General features: G+C 49.1%; 1 protein-coding gene across 2 annotated transcripts; it reads right to left on the minus strand.

The window, feature by feature from the left end:
* Nucleotides 1-1,392: 1,392 nt before the first annotated feature.
* Nucleotides 1,393-22,102, minus strand: rab27b (RAB27B, member RAS oncogene family). Of its 2 annotated transcripts, XM_067258382.1 has the most exons (7): nucleotides 22,024-22,102; nucleotides 21,816-21,903; nucleotides 8,938-9,109; nucleotides 6,837-6,925; nucleotides 5,882-5,985; nucleotides 5,530-5,653; nucleotides 1,393-4,946 (listed from the first exon to the last, which is right to left on the minus strand). In XM_067258382.1, coding segments are annotated over exons 2-7 (678 nt in total). In that variant the 5' UTR covers nucleotides 21,818-21,903; nucleotides 22,024-22,102; the 3' UTR covers nucleotides 1,393-4,759. The 2 variants fall into 2 exon arrangements, with proteins under 2 accessions (XP_067114483.1, XP_067114484.1); XM_067258383.1 differs by lacking the exons at nucleotides 21,816-21,903; nucleotides 22,024-22,102 and adding an exon at nucleotides 14,287-14,400.
* Between the last annotated feature and the right edge of the window lie 229 nt (nucleotides 22,103-22,331).

Here is a 22,331-nt window from a genome sequence, read left to right on the forward strand (position 1 = left end):
ACAGTACCTGTTTCTTCCTTAGCGAAATACATGGCGTGCTCTAAACCCGGCGAAAATCCAAATCCAAAAATACCTAATTTCAGACAAGTATGCATTTGTGCTGCCGGTGGGGCGCACAAAACCGATGTGTTTAATGAGACGGTTGCCCTTGTCAATAGTGGTAGCTAATGTGAAACGTCACTATCATGGCCGTGGGAACTATGAGTGCTGTAGCCCCCTGGCAGCACGAGAATTTCCAATGATATGACTTGAAAATTCACCACCGCGGCACAGCCCAGCCCCGCAGTAGCAGACTGGCCATCGGGAGCACCGGGAGAATAATAACAAAGGAAAAGGGGAGTCAGGTGGCTGAGCGGTTAAAGAATCGGGCTAGTAATCAGAAGGTCAATGGTTCGATTCCCGGCCGTGCCACAAAAAAATGACGTTGTGTCCTTGGGCAAGGCACTTCACCCTACTTGCCTCGGGGCAAGTCCCTGTACTTACTGTAAGTCGCTCTGGATAAGAGCGTCTGCTAAATGTAAATGAAACGTAGCCTAAGGGTGGGGCTGAAACATTGAGACAAAAAGACATCACCTTCACTAGACAAGGTTTTACCAATTGAAAAACGTCTATGTTCATTTTACATAAAGCTCAAAAAACTATTTTGTGCTCAAATAAAGGCAAAAGAAATGGTCTTGCGTGCTACGCGCGCTCGCATTAAGTATCCTATCGTTCTCATGAACTAGCATCACATCAAACAGAATGTGCACGACCTAATTTTACTCCCAGTCCATCCCTACCGCCCCGCAACATTAAGAACCACCCCCCCCCCCTCCCCCAGCAGCAACCCCCCCCCCCCCCCACCCCCCCCCTGATAAAATATCCTATGTTCCCGCGACTATGGTCACTATGACACAAAGCATGGACACTTTGAACAAAATTACCCCCAGAACTCTGAGGTAAGGGCCAGAAAAATAAACCATAATTGTTCCGGACCCTGGACTGAATGGAAATGTGGTTTGTGGACCTTTTGGGTTTCTAATTGAGTACCCCTGCTCTACAAACTAAGGTTTGCAACTATCTCTAAATGGCCTACACTCACGGATGGAGAGAATAAATGGATAACAGCACTGGAAGAGAGCACAGCAGGGGTGACTGGCTCTGGGAGATATAAAGGCTCTACTGATGCACACTGCCGGAAAACCAAATAACAGAAGACATTTTCCAGTGCACAACTGCCAAGAGGCAAGTAAAACAATATTGTTTGCAGATTCGTCTACGTGCGTGTTTTGTGGGGATGCATGCATATTTTGGTCTAACTTTTGCTTTGTTCCTCGCTACACACAATAGTAACGAAATGACCGAGTGTCTATACTAGCTTCTCTTATCATTTAAGGAAAGAGAGCAACAATAGAAGATTTCATAAACTTTATTAACTTAATAAAAAAGAAAGGAGTACATGAACTGAGAAAAAACCCATTTGTATTCAAGCACATAGTCTATCACACAATGCAACACCTCCAAGCCAGTACCAAACAAAGAATTAAGGGTCTATATGAAACAGACTAAATAATTACATTGGCCACAAAATGTCATTCAGTCCGTTTAAAGAGATCAAGCAGAGGGGTATTAACGCATTTCCACATGATTTTGTCTCCAGATGACAGTGTTTTGGTTACCAAAACTCAAAAGGTACTGCAGTCCATAAGGCTACTAAGTTCTAGGAGCGAGGCCAAGTTATTTTTATTGTCCCAACAGGACAGCAGTAACCTTGACTGGACACAAAAGCTTCAGATTGTGCCTTAACTGGAGCTCTTCAGGGTAAACACCATACTGTCAGAGCCACAGGCATCAAAAACATTAACAATTTCAAAGCTCATTCCCAGGTTGATCATGCTCACGGTGCACTGAAATATGCAACAACCTGAACGACTGGCATTAGTGCACACACAAAACTCACTGCAGGCATTGGAATATTTAAACTTTTCTTTTCTCAATACACAGGACACACATATTCCAAAAATAAAAGCTCTTGGAGGTACTTGAATTAATTTCAACCTGGGCACATTATACACAAATCATATTTTGCTTTATGTTCTTTAATGCATTAAATATATCTACTATAATAGCTCACAATCTTTACAAATGATCGGACAGAATTGTTGGTCAAAAGAGCATTACAGGCACAAAGAGACTCGTCCAGACAATGTAAACTTTCAGAATGGATTTGAGATCGATTTCAAAAATTTCCTTTTCATGAGTTACATGATTCATTTGCCCCAACACCACAGGAATAACAATAAAATACTGCTGAAATTGTCAAAGGGTTAAATACTTGAAAAGAATATGACCAGGAAAGAAACAGGAGCAAGACATTTGTTTCAATTCAAGAAATGGAAGAAATCTCATAATTTGGTCCCAAAGATTGTCACATTTGAAAATTCAAATTATTCAGTAAAGGTATCATTTTCATTTAAGTTTCCATCCTTTTAGCAGTAGACAAACTGTAGGTGTTAAAGTGACATTGAACAGATACAACTTGTTTTTATCTATGCCGGGCATTGTCATGGGCTAGCCTACTGCAGATATGACCTGTATACAGTATATACATGTATATAAACCAAAACATGTTCTTGATATCACTGTTGTATGAGAATGGATGTCAGACTAAATGGGTTCATGATGGCACAGCTGTTTGGCACAAGTCTTGGTTTGATTGACTCAAATACACAACTCCAAGCCTTTGACTCTCCGTGCATGTAGCTTAGATTGAACGACGAGTATGGTCAAGTGTTGTGCTGTCAATGGACATGCAACAGTGGAGCCACAGTCATCGCCTGTCCTTACTGGGTTGGAGAGCTAAACTACGGTTGAGTTGGCTGGCAGTGACGCATGCTTTTACACGCACACCAAGTCTCATTTCATCTTGGCATCGCAAAATGAACCTGGCGGTATTTTTAAGAGACAAAAATACAGTGGATTGAGTTCGTTTTGACCTTGTACAACATTCTCAGAGAGGTGGAGCACGTACATGGGGCCGTGATTGGCTAAAAGGCTTGAGTCAGTAACACTGCCAGGAGTCCACTTATTATCCTAGTTTTGATCATATAAGTGCCTGTGGCCATGACAGGGGAGCAAACAAATATCAACATGGGTTAACAAGTATTGAGTTAAATGTTAAGACTAATGGTATCCCTTTAGTCCACTACTGAATACTGTTACCTTTAAATAGTGGATAAATAATTGTATTATTGTACATTTACTTCTGTAACTTTTGCTAAGCAATTGTGATGCTGTAGGATGGGAAGATCCTCCTCACATTTGGTCACAAATCAACACCAAAACAACAACATTAAACCAATTTCTTAAAGAAAGATGACAGTAACAATATTGGTTTAGCACACTATTTTCACATATTGTTTATGTACAGTAAAAACACGGTTAGTAGTGTACTTGAATTGTGTTAAATACTGTTTGTTGTGTACAGTTCATGTACAGTATTTAATAAGATCGATATGTTCCATTCAGGTGTGTACCGCTGTGAATTTAAGTTTGCGGCGAAGATTCATGTTATACTTCAAACAAGACCAGATGGACAGCCTCGTATCACTACTCTCTGGCTCACATGAGAATGGATTTAAGCAAGTTGTTGGAGTTAAGAGCCATTTGTGCAATATTGTGTTCTTTCACAACAAATAATACAATGTCTACTATAGGAAATTGGTGCAAAGAGATTGTTTCTGGTGTGTGTGTATTAACATTAAAGGCCCTTGATACATTGACTGACAGACAGACAGACAAAACAAGTAGTCAGGCAGGCAAAGAGACAGCCAGAAAGACAAACATACAGACATACAAAGAAAGACAGGAAGGCAGGCAGTCAGGCAAACTCTAAGACTTGAGGCAATGTGTAGGTGTATTTGGCACTAGGATGACTGTCACCAGGGGTTGCTCTAGACAGTTAGCATTGTATGAGTCTGATCCTTTGGTCTGGGATATTATAAAACACACAGACACAAAAGCTGACTTAAGACAGACAGGACAGAGAGCATGTTGGTATATACCAGGTCTCTGTTCATACATCATGAGATACCTATCTCTGTCAACAATAAGCTGTAGAGCTCAACTCCATACATTTTACAAGGGGGAGAATACAAGATTATGCTTTTTTTCAGATTGGTCCTCCTACATTGGTGTTATTTCACTGATTGTAAGCTGAGCGATAAACATCTTTTTCTACTGTTGGTTACATATTTGACAATTTAGAAAGTATTAGTTAGATTAAATTGTTTAGGAATTACATGTATGGCGACTAGAAGTGAAATTTTGTTTTCCGAGAAAACTGTACAAAAGAAACCTGATTTGAAAACGGGAAATAAAACATGAAAACCCAAATCAAAATGAAATGTAAATAACTGGTTGTACTTTCTTACGACATGGTTATGGGTGGGGCCTTATCAGCCAAGGCAGTAGATTTAATTGGACAAAAACTAGTCGTGAGGGCATATGGCATTGACCAACACCATAGTGGGGGTTAACATCCCAAGCCTTGCCCTCAGAGAGGCCAGAACAGACAAACAACCGGCACATGCTGCCTTGCAACACAGTAGCAGCCCCCTTGTAGAGTGCCTGATCCACACACAAGCTGTGGCCAGGCTGCACTTCCATGTCTGTCCACCAGAGGGTACGAGGGGCTTTCAGAACCAGACAAGGAACGACGAGCAGGGGGGGTGGAGGGGCCGTCGATCCGGGGGGTGGGGAGGGGGGTGAAAGAAGGGGTCTAGCATGCGCACTTCTTCTCGCTGGGCTCGGCGGGCCCCAGCTTGGTGGCCCCTGCCCCGTTCTGGGGCTCGGCCGGGGGCTTGTCGACGCACTGCTCCATGCGCTTCATGACCAGGTCGAGCAGCGTGATGACGGCCTTGTCCACCTCGGCGCCGGTGGCCGCGCTCGTCTCAAAGTAGGGGATCCTACAAGGGGGGAGGGAGGGGTCCAACAGTCACACAGGGTTAGCACGCTCGCTCGTCTGTGTGAGAGCCGTCGGATATCACCGAACGCGTATCCCCCCCCCCGTTTACCGCTCATTGCACCCATGTGTTGAATCGGAATATTTCGAAAACGTTTCATTTTCCATTTTTCTTCCCGACAACACTTCTTCCCTGTTGCTAAACAGCAGTGCCAGTAATCTCCGGAGGACATCATCGACTAGACAAATGACACCGAAATCCCAAACCCTACAGGGGTACAGTGCAGCACTCAACAAGGTGACGGTCAAGCTCTCTATTACTATTGATCATCAATTACACAAAGCGAGCGAGAGAGCTAGTCCTGAAAGCCCTCCGACAACACTATTAGAGCGGCCAAGACTTTTAACATTTACTCGACCACAGAGACCCGACTATGGCCCGTGAGACTCGCATATCGATCGACTGGAGTCTGAATAGTGCTGTGGATGATCGCGTCCCTTAAAGGGACAAGCACAGACTTCCTGCCATTCAAAACAGCTCAAGGTGAATGATTCACCAGACGCGTGGGTCCCAGGTGTTGACTTACCCGTACTTGTCGGCTAGCTCCTTGGCCTGCTTCTCCTGGACTTCCCTCTGATCAGCCAGATCGGCTTTGTTGCCCACCAGCACGATGTCGGGGTTCTCGCAGTAGGCGTTGGCCTGGAGCTGACCTGAGAACAGAGAGCGGAGAGATCTCCTCTCAGGATACGGTGGTACGTTAAACGTGATGCAACGACCGGGTAACGAGCTGAGGTTGATTGACAAGAGCAGTGTGGAGGGTGTGGGAGGAGAGAGGAGAGGGGGGGAGACGAGTAGGGAAGGCGGAAGGGGAAGAGGAGAGCAGGAGGGGGGGACGGTGGGGGGTGAGAGGGAACAAGAGGGGGGGGGCTGCCACGTACTCATCCAGTTGCGTACGTTCAGGAAGCTCTGTTGGCTGGTGAGGTCGAACATGAGGAGGAACCCCATGGCGTCTCTGAAGAAGGCCGTGGTCAGACTCCTGAACCTGGTCGACGAGCATCACACACACACACACCTTACGTGAGGGTTCGGTCGGGAGTTTGGAATCCAGCTGCCGCCAAAAGACCCTGCTAGGCTGTTGCGCGCTGTAGCTACCAAACCAGAGCTGACCGGGAACATATGTAACACCTCCGCAAAATATGTACATGAGCAACTTCCTTCAGATGTGATTTTCAAACACAACAGCTTACATTTCATTATGACATACGGCTGTTTTCGCTGGGCCTGAAATAACACATATTGCATAAGAAGGCCCTTTTTTTTCCTTCTTTTTTTTTGAGTCGTCGCACTATGAGTCATGCTCTTCTAAACCCATTGGCAGCCTCCAATCACAGGAGCGAGCAGTTTCTCACGTCAAGTCTCAGCTGGGGGGGGGGGGGGGGGGGGGGGTGGATGGGGCCAGGGAGAACGAGAACGGGAACGTCGTGAGTGTTTGACTCAACGAGGCTCCGTTTCCCAAAAGGTGTTTCTCGCCGACATCCCGAACCACACCCTCCGGCCTCGAGGAAAGGTGTCGGCCCCTGCGAACGCTGCAAAGACGTCACTCCGGTAATAAGCCGCAACCAACGTCATCAGACAGTGTTCTTGTTGTGAGAAAAGCACACCCTGCGAAAGCTCGTTTTATGCCCTCCAAATAAGATCTTCCGGGCTAATCTGCACACACAGCAACACGCTAGCCAAGAAAGACATAATTAAACAATCTCAGGCTGGAATACGAGCCAATTCCCTGGCTTCCCTTCACAATCGGAGGCCTTTCGGAACCCAGTGTTTGACAGCTGTCTGCGTCAGTCGTGGACGAGAAGGGGAAGCTTAGGGGAGCCATCCAGTGTGCATTACCTCTCCTGTCCTGCTGTGTCCCAGAGCTGGAGATGGACCTTGAAGGTCTTCCCTGTGGTGGTCCCATTGGGGCTGGATGCCGTGTACACCTAAAACACACACACACACACAAGCATTCACAAGCACGCACGCACCGCGTGACGCTGTAAAAACCCCCGACAATGTGACAGTTGTCGAGGTTTCCTCCTCACATCTGGGGTGCGTCAGCAGGGCGACTCCTGTCGGACGGCGAGGCCTGGGACGGGTGCCAAACCGCAAGTGAATAAGTCTACCACGACGCCGTAGCCGGTCTGCTAAGTCCTATCTGCCGAAATCGAAGGCGGCAGTCGAGGGAAACAAGCCTCGTTTCGCCCGGCAGCTGCACGTCCTTGGCGGGTGTGCCTGCACAATGCTGTGAAGGCCATTGCCGCGACATGCCGGCCAACTCCTTATGCTTAGATGAGAAGAGATGCTTGTTCATTAAGCGCGACAGAGGATGGTTTAGTGCAACACATGGCATACCCCCCACACACACACACTCACACCCCCCCCCCCCCCCCCCTGGGTTGCAACCATTATCAGCTCTTCCTCAGGACGGAACACCTCTGCGTGACACGCGCGCGTGCTCGCCGGGTGACGTTTTGATTCGGCCCTCGCCTCGGACAGCTGTCAGGCAGGGCAAACGCTTCGGGGCATTTGAGGTTTTTCGCGCCATTAAAAGGTGCGCTGGAGTACATTCTGCAGAGTTTGCCACAGAGTAGGCGCTGCAAGTCGTGGGGGTGTCGGGAGGAAGAGCATAATGGCCTCGTGATCAGATATCATTCTTGCATAACGCCATTAATTTCCAAAACCACAATTCGAAATGACGCCCGTCAATTAGTCAACCTAGCACCTTTAGTTATTAAGCAATATTCCATCTACTATGTAAAGCACTCGTTTTCAATAGAGGGTGTGCCTAGCATTCTATTGCCATGCCTAATGAATGCCAGTGTGATTTTACAATGAGTGATTGAAAGTAATGAATCGGTGACAAACCACCATGGCATAGCACCTCCGCATGGGAAAGTAGGGATCACGTCGCCGAAATGTTCTACGTGGTAAGCGATTGCCCGTTGGCCAGCTGTCTTGGTAAGCCTTGGTAATTGGCCAGAATTCCAAAAGATTACGAGGAAAGCACTGATAATAAGACAAACCTCAAATGAGGGCGTCGACTTCCCCTTCAGCCAAAAGGAGACTGCGGTATCATGGGACGAAGGCTCACAAGTGCAACTCTGGACGTGCTGGCTCGGCTCCGAGCCCAATGACGTAGCGCCTATTGGACGTGACATTAAATCAATAAATCATTTTCGTCTGGTTCGACGTGTATAAATGACTCGGGCGACTCAGTTACATCAATCGAATCGGTTGAACAGTAGACGTTCCCGCCTCTATCCCTCCAAAGATCGCCTGAGGTCATTGAACCTGGTGTTGCATCGCTCAGGTGCTAATGAGACCCCTGACTAAGATCCACGGACAGCCACAGATCCTCGCACGTGGTTCCAGAGGTAGTCATCCGTGGGGGATGTTGAGCGTTTTCATAAATCAAGTCTGGTCTCGCTGGCTGTCTTGGTGTGGCTGGCTGGCTGGCTGTCTTGATCTGGTCTGACTGGCTGACAGACTGGTCCAGGTCTTGCTGTCAGACTGACTAAGGTGACCAGCTGATCCTCCTCACTAGCCCTTACCATCGTGACATTTCCAGATCAAACGCAGCATTTCACGCTAAACAAACAGGCCGACGGCAAGCCCAAATAGGTTGGGTTTGAATCCTAATGACACGTCGGCGAGACTGCCCTTGACACGAGGGTTTTTTCCCCCCCTCCTAACTATGTCACAACGAGGCAGTGACATCAAAAGCTCGCCAGCTCTTCATGCATCTCCTTCCCGTCCCCCCTCCCCCTCCTGCGGCTCCTTCGTCTCAGAATAGCACTGTAACTCAGGCTGACACAGATCGACCCAGGGAGGAGACTGGCTTAGAAGAGCAGAGACGGGGGCATAACTCTCTCCGTCTCCCGAGAAACGTCCGGAGAGGCCTGGTAAATCCCCACGAACGGGAGACCCCACCCCACCCCCACGCCACACTCACCACTCTCTTTTCCCTGAAGTCGATTCCCACTGTGGTGATGAACTTGGGGTTGAACTTGTTGTCGGTGTACCGGTATAGGAAGGTGGTCTTCCCCACTCCCGAGTCCCCCAGAGCCAGTAGCTTGATGAGGTAATCATAGTCCCCATCAGTCATAGTGCTGACTGCGCTGAACCTGCAAGACACAAACACAAACGGCACTGGTGTCACTACACGGCTGTCACGCACTCCAGAGCCAGCGCACCAAAGCGCCAACGTAACCTCGACTCCGATCGACGACACAGTCGGCAAGGCGCGGCCATTCGACGGCTGTTCGGCCCGGACACGTGTGAATGAGTTAGCGCGCGGGGCCCGTTCCGGTGTCAGACCCCCCCCGCGGAGGGTGTGATCCCTGCGTTGGCTCTCACGCGGAACGAGGGACGCGTCGACAGCTTCCGTGCCGTGAGAGGGCAGCGTTCGGAGACCGGCGATGAATTCAATTGGCTTCAAACGCGCTGATCACGACACGCAGTGTGTCTGCAATGTACCCGAGCGCAATTCCTCTACGAGATGCAGTGTGGAAGATATTAGGTGCAAAAAAACCCGAAACATTAAAAGTCAGTTGAGAGGACAGAGTGAATCTGTCACTTTACGGTACAGCAGACTAGACTAGACCACTCTTGCTTATATGGCCCCTTAAATGATTATGGCAGAGGTCAAAGGTGCCACTGTGGCCTTCTGGGAAAGGGCCCGGGAGCACTGCATGTATGGAAAGCATTTGTGTGTGTTTTTGTGTGTGTGTTTGTGTGTGTCCGTGTGCTGAGTGTCTCCTGTGTGAGCTCACTAAGCGGAGGCAGCACATGATGTCTCCTCGGCTCCACATGAGCGATCAGGAGGTTCGCTGGAGATCTGGGAGTGCTCCGTCAGTGTGCCCGGCTACCGGCTCCAGAAAGCACCCGGCCTAAGCCCTCTCTCTCTGCCTGCGCACAGCCACGCAAGTCTGGGCCGTGAAAGAACCATTGAAAGCACGCCGCGCTGGTTCATACGGCGAGAGGAAAGGGCGAGAATGGGGGAAAACTCCGTCGAAGTCCATCTCAACGACGATGGGAAACCAAACGAATTGAAATCGCCGGTGGTCTGTTGGGGGTGGAGGCCGATCGGCGGGAGAAGGGGGTGTATCGGTTGTCCCCGCGTCATTGTGTGCCTTGTTTGTTCGCCTCGAGCCAAATGTGTTATATTTAGACAAGGAGATCATGCGACTCAAATTCACTCAGTTGAGTAGCTCAGCGTGGCTTGCAGAGCTGGGGGGCTTCAAAAAGGAGGAACACCAACCTTCCTTATTACCCAGCATCCCCCTAGCCATTCTGTAAATGGTTCTTAACAGGCCCCGAGGGAGGGGTCAACTCTATTGATCTGCCCTCATTGGTCGGGAGACAGGAAGGCCTGAGGATGTGATTAGACAGTCATGGGCTGCGAGACCTCCCAGACGCCTCTGGGACGTCGTCGACGGCGAGGGGGGTCAGGTGACTCCAGATAGGGTTCGGAACGAGACGACAGGTCTCTCCTCCGAGGCTGTGCGGGAGAAATCCCGTTAAACGCTATTACGTACCGTTTAAGTCAAATCTCTGACTGAACCTCTGATGTCCAGCCAACCAAAGCAGTTCAGCTAGTGGCTATTTTTCCCCATTTATTTGCCATTTCTGCTCACAGAAATACTCAGCTTTGGGGGTGACGAGAGTCCCACTGACTAAGCCGTACGTCTGAAGGGGGAAAACAGCAAAACCTGTTATGTAACGGCAAGCCCGTGCGATGATAAAATACTCAACTAGATTAAACATTCAAGCTCATGAAAGACGCATGACTCAGGAGCACAGGAGAGGAGACGAGGGGAGAGGAGTGGAGGGGGGGGAGGAACGGAGAGGAGGGGGGAGGAAAGGAGAGAAACAGTATGTCACCCAGGCATCAAAGTGTTTCGATGGCCCTGAAGCCTCTGGATTTTCGAGGCATTTCCTTTCTGATATCCGATACCCAAAGAAGCAGTGTTTTCTGCTGGGCAGAGCGGAAAGGAAAAGTCGCCGGCGATGAGACGAAGCGCGGCAGCCGTGGCCTAAGCGTGCGCGCCCTGGGAAGAGACCTTGCTGACGTTCGATGGCGAGAGAACCCTTCAGGAGGGCTTCTGGAAGGTAACAGAGCACCACTGTCTGCCCCCCTACTCCAGTGTCTCCACAGAGAGCCTCTAAACATTCCCTCGTTTCCACGAAACGCCACTCAATTTGATGGCGCACACACACTCAGGTCACCTGAGGGGTGATCCAAAGGTTACCCATCAGAACCGCGGCAGAACCGACGGGGGTAGAGCTCGATGTACCGCTTGTTAAGAACGACTGACTGTTTACGGCTTTCAGAGTGGTGCGTTTCATGTGGCCTGGGGGCACGTTTACAGTGCCTTGCGCTCTCGCCTCCAGGTCCTCGAATTCATGCCTGCGAGGGGCACTGTTTGGTGTTCAGGCAGGCTTCCTTCCGGTCCTTTCTGTGTGGAGTTTGCGTGTGCTCCATGTGCTCGCATTGGTTTCCTCCACGAATAACCCCGATAACATACAAAGGATGCAGAACAGACCGCTCTCCTGGCCAGGACATAGGGCGAGCTCTCGGCCTTGGCACCTTGATGTGGCCGACTATTGCTCCTCGCAGGTAGGAAAGATGAAGGATGGGGACATTTTGAAGTTTCTACGGTTGACGCTCCCTGCATGCAATTGGGTGTCGCCGCTCCCTACATACGTGGGTCATGCTGATGAACAAGAAAGGCTTCTTCTTCTCAACGTACAGACCCGACGCTTCGTCCGGCCATCTTTGGAAAGCGTCGCAGTAGAGTGTTGAAACGTTGTGGGGCACGGTGTGTGAACTTTGTCAACTCAAAGTGAAAGAAACAGAAATAGATGTGCTAAATAAATACATAAATAATCATCCATACAAGAACTTTCTGGGGGAAAAAAAGGTTTATGGTTATGTATTATTCTCTATAGCATTTATTGTTTTCTCCCCCTTTAAGAATGTGGACTCTAATGGCACTAATGAATATTGACCACTGACCAGTCACAATCAAATCAGTTTGGCCCCTTCGGAAGCTACAATTGAATTATTTTAATTACAAGCAACAACCTTTAGGGGCGACCGGAGCCAAGTACCCTTTAAAGGCCATCTCCGCATCAGGTGGTTGGTCTGAAATCCTGAGCCGACACCGTAGGACGGCTCGCAGCCTCGGGTACGTGAGGAAAAGCGAATAGGTTGAGTCACTTGGCTTTCTGTGAGGTGGCCTGGCTCCCTGCTTGGCTCAGTAGTCCACGGGGCCTCTCTCTCTCCCTCTCTCCCTCTCTCTGCAGGGGTGGGGCTAACATCTGTAGCTGGAGCCGCCCTGGCCCGCCACAAAGGTTAGCGGAGCCGTTAGCTGCCCTGGGCGGTCGAAACGATTCACGCCCAGTGGGGAGAGAGGGGAGGACGGGAAAGAACTCCCCCCCCCCGACCTCGCAAGAGAGAAGGGGGGGGGGGGGGGGGGGGCAGAGGTGCTTGCCACAGTTGTACTTCTGTGTATTATTCAGGGTAAGTAAGAATTAGCCCAACAAATTGCCCAACTATATCAAAACGCAAATGGGACAGGTTTACTCCTGCCTAGCCCAACCCCTATGAAATATGTAACTGTTGGTTTTAACGCAGGTCATTATTCTATTCAATTATCTTTATCAGATCACTAGCTAATGTGAAGCCCCTATTGACTTCAGGTTAATGCCATTCTACCAACCTCTGTAGCTCAGTGCCGGAAACAATAAGAGGAACTAAATGGATCTTTGACCCGACAAACTTGCATTTGTTCACCGTGTCATTGTAGAACAGCTCAATCATTGAGGCCAGAGTGCTATTGGGCGTGCATGGAAACGACCGCATCGACGACATAGCACGTAATCAAATATCGATTTTTATGCATAGAAGTCGTCGCCGAAGCTGTTGGAAGTTTCTGGTCGTGCAGCTAGGCAGAGTAATGACCCCCGTCTAGCTGTGTAGACAACTCGCAGATAGGGGTCATGCAAGGAAAAAAAAAAAAGTACCCCGGTGATATAAAACAAGTAAACAAGGACATCTCACCCTCTGCTTAGCAAGCTGCGCTTGACAAACAAGAGCGGAACGGCCCCTGATAGACAGCAGTAGCTGGGGGGGGGGGGGTTTAATCACCCCCGCACAGCGACATAATTTGCAAGTCAATGGTGTTTTAATGAACAAGCGGCAGGTATTGGAACTAAGATAAACCGCAGGGACGCGACAGTCTAGGCCGTGTGTTAAGGGTGCTACTTTTACATTGTTGGTCTTGTCACAGGGCTGGGGGGGGGGGGGGGGGGGGGGCTGGTCGACCCACTACGAGCAGCTAAGTGGGTCAGAAACAAAGTTCCCCTCTGTCCTCCGCTGTGAAGAAGCACAAGGAGCGGTCGAGAAAGCTTTTTCATTTTCCCCCCATCACATGCTCTGGCCATTAAGGCGAGGGGCGAGCAAGGCGTTGGGGGTTGACGGAAGACCCTCCAGATGTGGGACCTTTAGTCCCTCGCACCCCCACGTCCCTCCCCCGTTTGGCGCCCGCCGACACCCAGAGGCTTCGCTTCCGTCGGCGTCGCCATTTCTTTCAGACAGAATCGGCGTTTTAACGGCGTGTCCGGTGTTACTGGTAACGTTTCGGGAGAAAACGGCGGCACAGCGCCGGTGAGTTTGCTTTGGATTGTTGACAAGTGAGGTGAGGTTGTCAGCGGTTTCCGGACCTAGGAAATAAATCGGGTGGCACCCCTTACTGATAAGCACAACTTAAAACACCCTCTGTGAGCCAGAATGAATACAGATAATTACAAACAACGGAAGGAGTCGAATACAGCTCAGGCTCACTTCAAAGCAAAGCGAAAAGCAATGTCCCAATAGCCTCTTCTCCCTTGTCCATGTAGCATGCGAAGCAACACAGCACTACCTGACTCTTTCAAGTGTTGAGCAACAGTGTTGCGTAATAGAAGGAAGTCAGACGGTTATCAACTTGCAGAGCTGGGGTGTCATCACATTCCTGTGACCGGGCCCCGGTTTACATCTCCGATTCACACCAGTTCCCCCGTCACCAACATCCCCCCCCCCCCTCTCCTCTCTGCCTCAGCCAGACACAACTCTCTCAGAGCGTCTGTTAAATGACTAAATGAACAGGTTCCACGACTTCCGCGGCACGACCGGACGGCAACAACAAAAAAGAAAGACTCGAGTCTTAAGGGTCACACTGCACTACGCGGTCAGGCCGAATGGGGGGGGGGGGGGAGGAGGAGGAGGAGGAGGGGGCAAGGGGGGGTCGAGTCTTACCGTTCTCAGTAGGTGTTTCTTCCCTGGAGAGAGTCCTTTAACACAACAGCTCACGCACAAGCCCAGCAAGCCGACTGACATCCAGCTTCGGCACACCGACGTTACAGGCCACACCTCTGGTCGGCTGCAGGCAAACCCACTAAGGTCACGCAGCCTACGGATGACGGGCTCTCCTCCTCCTCCGTCTCTCTCTCCCTCCCTCCCTCTCTCTCCCTCTCTCCCTCTGTGTGTGTTGACTGACGAGGGTGTGGTCTACAGGGACAGGGAAGGGCCGAGTGGAGCTTTATTTGGAATAAACAGACCTTCGCACGCCCCCCTTCTCGCACACGCACGCACGCGCGCGCGGTTATCAGTCATCTGTGAGGAAAGAGAGATACCGCTCTGGATTAGAGCGTCTGCTAGATGACTGAATGTAAATACCGCGCTCCCTGGGAAAACGGGCAGAAATGCTCATTCAGGAAGTGGATTTTATGGGATCTGGGAAACTCCGCTGTGTCTGTGAAAAAGGGGAAACGCACCACGCTTCTCTGTTCTCTTTCTCGGTGTCGCTCTTCCTCTCTGTTCCTCTCTCTCTCTCTCTCTTCTTCCCATATCCTATCATCTGCACTGTCCCTAACCTCAAAACCTCACTACATAAATAGTCGTTTTGGGGACGTTTCCACTGTTCAGTAAGTCATGCACAATGTCTACAGTAGCGTATGCCTGAAACAACAGAACTTGTGTGCGAAATAGCAGTCGACAATAAACAGCGGCGGCAGACAACATCTACAATTTGAAGTTTATGACCCCTCACACTGGTTCCCGTCGATTAGACTGGCTCCAGTTGATTAGAGGGGCTGTCTCTCCCTAGCCTGGCATTCATTGGCCTGTCAGCTGGGTGTCTTGACCCGAGACTGGGACACGGTGGCTGTTACTGCCACTTGAACTGCTACACGGGGATGAGGTTGTGTGTGCGTGTGTGTGTGTGAGGGTGGCATCAGCCGCGGCGTTTTCACAGGCCACCGAGCATCAGCGCAGTCGGCGTCAAGCTCCTCGTCCGCCATATAAAACCACCCATAGGACCACCGCGGCAGAACCAGTGACCGTCTCGAATGTTCCATCTCCTCCGACCGTTCTTTCTCCTCCACCCGTTCTCCGAGCTGCCGGAGAACCCTCCCTCCCTCTCTCTCTCCCCTCCCCCCCCCCCCCTTCCTCCCCTCCCCATTCCCAGCCCTCAGGCTCCGCTCCAGTGCCCTCTCTGGCATTGCTCTTTGCCGCTGTCACCGTGTCTCTTGACACTGGCTAACAAGACCCACGGTAATTACCTCAGACACCATTAAAGCAGCCATTAGAGTTGACAACCTTTACCTACTGTACGAAACCAGCCAGAGGCTGAACACAGAACAGCACGTTGCCAGCTTGGTATCGGGGGCCCTCTTTATTCAACGCGCCAACGCTTCCGTTGGTTAGCTGCTCCATAGCGCGAGGACTACCCCAACCCGCAGATGTCACAGAAAGTGATCTATAACGCCAGGACGTACACATTTCGAAAGGCGACGCATTAGGACAAACAATGAACAAATTTGTCATGCAACTCGGACAAAGTGCCATCTCTAAACGTTTCCCCTTGAGAAAAGAGAATTGAAATGTTCCCGTTTCTATCCGTTTCCACTTTTTCCCGTCACTTGAGGGGTGGGAGGAAGGCTCGCACATGAAAAGAGACAACAGACGTTGAATAGAGTTTAATGAGGAGTCCAGACCAGTACGTCGCCGTTTTCACCGCCGTGGCCTTTTGTTTGGCGAGAACGTGAAATGCCACCGAGCCACAGGCAAGAAACACAGACAGACATGTCCAGATACATCAGTCCCACGCTGCACCTCGAACTGTGCCATCGATCGATGAGAGCGCCGACGAGGTTTTGAAGGGGCAGGAGGACACCAGAACCGGGCTCCCTCGAGTCTGCGGTGGGAATGTCAGAGAGGAAAGGTGACTCGGGGTCTTGGGGGGCCGGCCCCGTCAACAACCCCCCCCCCCCCCCAAAAAAAAACACGACAAATCCTCATCAAGGATTGGTACGCCAGGGCGGAACCAATTCCCACAATTCCCCCGTGAGCTCGAGAAAGATGTTTAAAAATGTATGCTGTTTGTATGGTAACCGGCCCAGCACACATCTGCGACAAGCAGTCCAGGTTGTCGAGAGGAAGAAGGGGGAGGGATCGTTTCATTTCCCTTTCCTGACAATCTGCTTTGCTTTAATCCAGCCCCACTGGTAATGGAGATGTTATTGGCGCTATCAATTTGCGACTGTGAGCGGTGGGGACTTGTCAGGTCAGACCGCAGGCACACAAGCGAAAGACTTGACGAAATGACGAGAGGCAAGATGGGGGAAAAACAGGAGGCCAGCATGACATGACGGCTCACGACTTCCTCAAAGGCCACAGTGTGTCGGGGCGGTCCTCGACACCAAGACGGTGTGCATCTCTGCTGTGCACAAGTTTGACAGCATCGAGACCCGTGTCCTGGCGATACGATCTCGCCGTTTTACTTACTCAGAACAAACAGCACCTACGGTCGATCGTGAACTCGTGGAGTTCAGGAAGGGCCGAACAACAAATCTGGAAGTCAGGCATCGTCAATTAAAAGACCTGCTTAGGCATGCCGGTGATGTCATTCGCCATTTAAAAAAAGGTTTGCCAAGGATGGAGCGTTAAAACGCCATTGGTGAGGGAAGCTGAAAAATTGTTGACGCGCATTAGCGAAGAGGCACATGGCCACATGCATGCATTCCTGGGGAACAATAGGAAACACTGTTAAATGCCTCTTAAAGCAGCTGATTCAATGTCTTGGTCCTTAACCGTGATACGGGTCATCGCAGCTGCAACATCCTGCATGTGATTAGCAAAATAAAATACTAAGTATGAGCTCACCATTGAATTCTGCAGCTAGATTATTAACCAAAACTAAAAGGAGAGAACACATTAGTCCTGTCCTAGCTACTTTACACTGGCTCCCTGTTACCTTCAGAATTGACTTGAAGGTCCTTTTCCTCACATACAAAGCTCTACACGGACAAGGACCTAGCTACATTGCTAACTCCTTTATAAACTACACACCAGCTAGAACACTGCGATCATCAAATGCAGGCCTATTAGAGGTCACCAGAAGCAGTCATAAGAAGATTGGTGATTCGGCCTTTGTCAATTACACCCCAAAACTATGGAACAAATTACCCATAAATATTAGGGAAGCAAACACTCTAGACATTTTTAAAAGACAGCTTAAAACCTACCTTTTTACCGAAGCATTTAAGTAATTTTATCTCAAAAGGGTTTTCCTACTTTTAAAGTTGTTTTCTCTCTTGAACAGAGATCTTATTGGGATTTTTATTTTTGTTTGAATTGTTTGTCACTTGTATTATTGTTTTTATTGATTTTATGTAAAGCACCTTGAGCTACAATTCTTGTATGAAATGTGCTATATAAATAAAGTCTTACTTACTCACCGAAAACGGAATATCTCCCTCTTTTATTTTATTTTTATTTGAATTGCACCTATCTTCATTCACGGAGAAGTTGCCCACTGCTGGAGCGAGACTATTGGGGAACTATAGTAGTATTTGCATTTGGATCAAACGAGGGAAGAAAAAGTCTGTATACCATACAGAGAGAGAAAGATACAGACAGAGAGAGAGTCAGTGACCTATGCTCTTTTGTAAAGCTCTCTCTTGGAAGTCGCTTTGGATAAAAGCGTCTGCTAAAATGCATAAATGTAAATGTATTTAAAGGAACGTGGCATGAATAAGATTGTGGATTGTAGCTCAGAGAAAACATGTTCAGCTTTCGTTGTCAATTGGAACGTTTTGCTATTAGCCAGTTAAGCATTGGGAACTCTGTTCTGGAAGTGGACAGCATATTACTTCTCACGGCAAACACAGCAGTTATAAAGGAAGACCTTGTAACAGTATTATTCATGTGATCCACATGAAAGATACCGTCAGTGTTGTTCCTAAGGGAGCCAAATGAAAAAAGGAAGCACTCATAGAACATTCCCTGGCCCGAAAACCCACAGATGATGTGAGCGGAGAGGGAGGGAGGGAGGGGGGTGGGGAGGGAGAGAGGGAGGGGGGGGTGCATTTGGGGTATAAAGGGGCCATATCTCTCCAATTAAAAAATGCATGAGCCCTTGCCTGCAGCACACTGTGATCTGAGCAGGAGTTTATGTCGGCTTGTTTGCCGTTCCATGCTATAGGTTCCCATGGTTTCGGTGCTGCTGTGTGGAGGAGATGACCTCCTCTGTTTTGACTCGAATCCAAAGCCCGAGTTTCAGCGTGGACGCCTGTTTGGATCACAGGTCCTAGGTCAGTCGCCTCCAGGTTTAGGTCATCTTCCAGCTCACCCATGACATCTGCACTGAAAATGCAGTTGAGCACAAGAACCAATTTGTCCACCTATTTACCCATTACGGGGGACAATGCCATTGGTTGAAGTCAGCTGAGACACAATCAAGGCACGTCAGCATGACCCGGACCCAGATTGGAACAAATATGTGTGTGTGTGTGTGGGGGGGGGGGGGGGTTAGAAGCGCCAGCGTTTACACCTCGCTCATGTCTAATGAAATTCCTCCTCCAAGCAGCATACACAGGCCAACAAATGTGACCATCGACTTTCAAAGAAGGAGAAAAACGTCTGTATATCATACAGAGAGAGACAGACAGACAGAGAGAGACAGACAGACAGAGAGAGAGACAGAGAGAGACAGAGACACAGAGAGAGAGAGAGAGAGAGAGAGAGAGAGAGAGAGAGAGAGAGAGAGAGAGAGAGAGAGAGAGAGAGAGAGAGAGAGAGAGAGAGAGAGAGAGAGAGAGAGAGAGAGAGAGAGAGAGAGGTTGTGGCAGAGGCAGCCTCGTGACCAGCTCCTTTCCCCTTTAAGGAAAGACATGTCCATGTACTCTCTCCTCCTCTCTCGCCTCAGTCACCAGGCAACTAGGCTTGTCTCTCTGCCGTGAGAGGTCGGGTGTGGTACCTCAAGGAAAGCGGCTTCCTTGTGTCAAGTCTTACACCGAAACAGAAGCTCTCCGCAACCGTGCTTTGTTTTGTCTAAATGCTTCATTTGTAACACGTAAAAGTTAGTGACCATGGAGGGATCCTTACAATCATTCCAATCTACACTGATTATGCATACACATTGAAATGTTCTTCTCGACAAAGGCCAGATTCCAATTCCCAGTCATTTCAGGATCGACGGATGCCATTTACAGACTAATGCCAGCAAATGGCAGTAGGCGTTTCCTGCGTTTGTCCTAAATAAAATGAACAACATAAATCTGGGAAAGAGGGTATTTTCCTCTGCCACGGTGGATTCTCCAGCTATTTAATAGCCCTGTGCATGTAAGCTTGACCAAGACAACTGATATCTCTCTCTCAGGAAAACACACACACACACACACACACACACACACACAGACTCTCTCCCTGCATATTTGCACATCAATAGTAGATGAAGCACTCCTTAGAGACCGGAGAGGTCTTTGCCTGAATGAGCGAGTCTGCCGGGCCAGACCACTTCCGAGGAGTGGCGGGGAACCGCCTGAGATGTTGTAAACCAGAAAACTCCCTAAAACCCCCCCTGCTATATAATCGTAGACCATAAAAGGTACAGTCCGCCGTCAACATCCGGAGCAGGTTCCCCAGAAATGCCATCGGACAGATGTGCTCCGTCGTCAACTGAAGAGGAAGAAGGGAGAAACTTGCCATCGTGATAAAGTAAGCCAGGAACAACATTCGATTGTGGGAGGTAAAAATGCGGTCGAGAGTTGATATCTGCTGTTGTGCTCATGCCGCCCCAGTGCACAGAGGGTCTTTGGCATTTGTGAGCATCGCCGCTGCATCAATTATTCAAAGCCTGCAATTAGTTCATCTGTCTCCATCTCTTAAGAGTCCCCTTTTTCCTGCTGGAGATACGGCATGTCGACTGAGAACACAACATTGTGGTTAGAGCATCCTGGAAACACCTCGTTCCAGGTAGCCTATCGCGTCATTTGTGATGACATCGCCACAAGCTGGGGATGGAGTTTGCTGTGTAGCAGATTCATCTTCCAAAAGTCCTTTAGATTGATAGTTATCCCGATAAAAGATGAGTAGAGGAATTGTACGCACTCTCTAAAGCACGGTCTAAACCCTCCAGAGAGTTAAAGAGAGATAAAACAATCTAGGCTAATTGATTGTGACAACCTTCTCCTCGATATTTATTTGAAGCCCTCAAACTGTGAGCGAGTAACCCGTGGCGTAATCAACACTTGCTTCTCCTACAGACTTCTGCAACCTCATCGAGCCGACCGAAACCCGCGTCAGCCACCGTTCCTATCCGATGTCTCTACCGTAATCAACCCTCCCGAGAACGGGAGCCTGCTGTTGATCAATAAGCCCGCCTGGGTGTCAAGGGGAGAACCAGGGGCATCCCCCTGTGTCGCTCCCCACCATGAGGTGAGGCTTCCTGGGGAGCATGTGGGGAGCCAGCCTGCCCTAGCCTGCAGCTTGACACACAGACCTCCACAGAGAACACTTCCTCAGCAGCTGGCACTCTCCCCTGAGCCTCCACCCCCCTGGTGTGTGTCCTCCCCCCCCCCCCCCTCCCAGCCCCCCCACACAGCACATCCCCAGCCCATCCCTGTCCATATTTTCTAGCACTGCCCCCCTTCCCCCCCCCCCCCCCCCCCACCCGGCCGCCCCACTTCCAGCACATCTCAGCGGGTGACGACGACACCTCAGCTAATTACCGACACAGACCTATGTCAAGTCATCTATAAGATCAATGATTCAAGTTGAAACGGTAAGCTGGCTGTATGTTTCAGAACCAACAAACAAACAAACCTTATAAAGGCATCCAGGTGGTCTTGAACGCCCTCATCTTTGGTGGACCCGTAGACTATAACAAAAACCACACCACACTATTCTGAATAGAATCAGCAAACTATGGCAATCTCATGCCAACATGACGGCCTTTGATTGAGTCAAGAGTGAGAGTGTTCAAATGAAAAATGGAGGCAATAAAAACCTTAACAGCTCTTGGGACATGATCCTGCCACAGTAATACAGGAAACACTCATTACTACTCCATTGAGTTCTAACTGTAGACTTGAGCTACACTGGGATTTCCTGGAAACTGTGTAGTCTTTGCGAGAGAAAACGGATTGAGTACTAATTACAAAGAATGCATTCAGTACCAACATTTTACTGATGATGTGAACACTACATCAGCTGGAAAGTAGGATTAGTAATTACTTTGTCTCATTTACGGAATATAATTGAATTACCAAACAATTACGGCTCATAAATAATGCAGTAGCCTACTGTCTAAAAACGAGAAGATTCAGAAGCAGCAGTATCTGCTAACGTTAGCTCGTTCGGAAGCAGGTTACAGTATGACTCACACCGTCTGCGTTGGGTAGCCAGTGATGACGGAAATGTAGACGTGCCAATAACACAACGATGCACCCTGGAATACTAGTAACGAACATTGAACAACCTGTCATCAGATCATTGATACTTACATAATAACACGGAAACCTCAAATCTTCTTGGCAGGTGTCTGCTAACGTTAGCCCATTTCTCCAGTTCGTCCAGGCATCTCTTTACAGCCTTGGAAAAGCAGACCGAAATGTTAAATTGTCTCCAAAACGTTTCACTGGAATATACTGTAGCCTTTATACGGTTCGTATAAAAAAGATACACTCACATTGTATAAATACTTAAACGTACCTTGCAATCAATTTTATCTGCATGTTGCTTCGCTTCTCTGTGAAGAGGATTGCTGTGACTTGTACGTGAACACATTTGTTCAACCGTGGCGAAGAGTGTGGACTGTGTAACAGGGTCCTAGTGCCGTGTTTTCTCAGCCTTCGCTTGTTTCGTTTTTTCATATTCAACAGGTGCTTGTTGTACATGCGCGAACCATCACTGCCATGCTTTGCCTAATCTCATGCAACCAATTTGCTCCTCAAAGCAAAGGTTGTAATATTTGCAATGCCAAGTTACATTGTATTCTCAGGGAAAGCCTACAGATGACC

The sequence above is a fragment of the Osmerus mordax genome, chromosome 20, assembly GCF_038355195.1.
Source record: "Osmerus mordax isolate fOsmMor3 chromosome 20, fOsmMor3.pri, whole genome shotgun sequence".
NCBI lineage: Eukaryota > Metazoa > Chordata > Actinopteri > Osmeriformes > Osmeridae > Osmerus > Osmerus mordax.

What these genes read in the sequence shown, in the direction of transcription:
- rab27b (XM_067258382.1), bottom strand. An exon ending in ACTTCAGGGAAAAGAGAGTG is followed by an intron (nt 6,926 to 8,937) that starts GTGAGTGTGGCG and finishes TGTGTGTTTTAG; the next exon opens with GTGTACACGGCATCCAGCCC. An exon ending in GACACAGCAGGACAGGAGAG is followed by an intron (nt 5,986 to 6,836) that starts GTAATGCACACT and finishes CTCGTCGACCAG; the next exon opens with GTTCAGGAGTCTGACCACGG.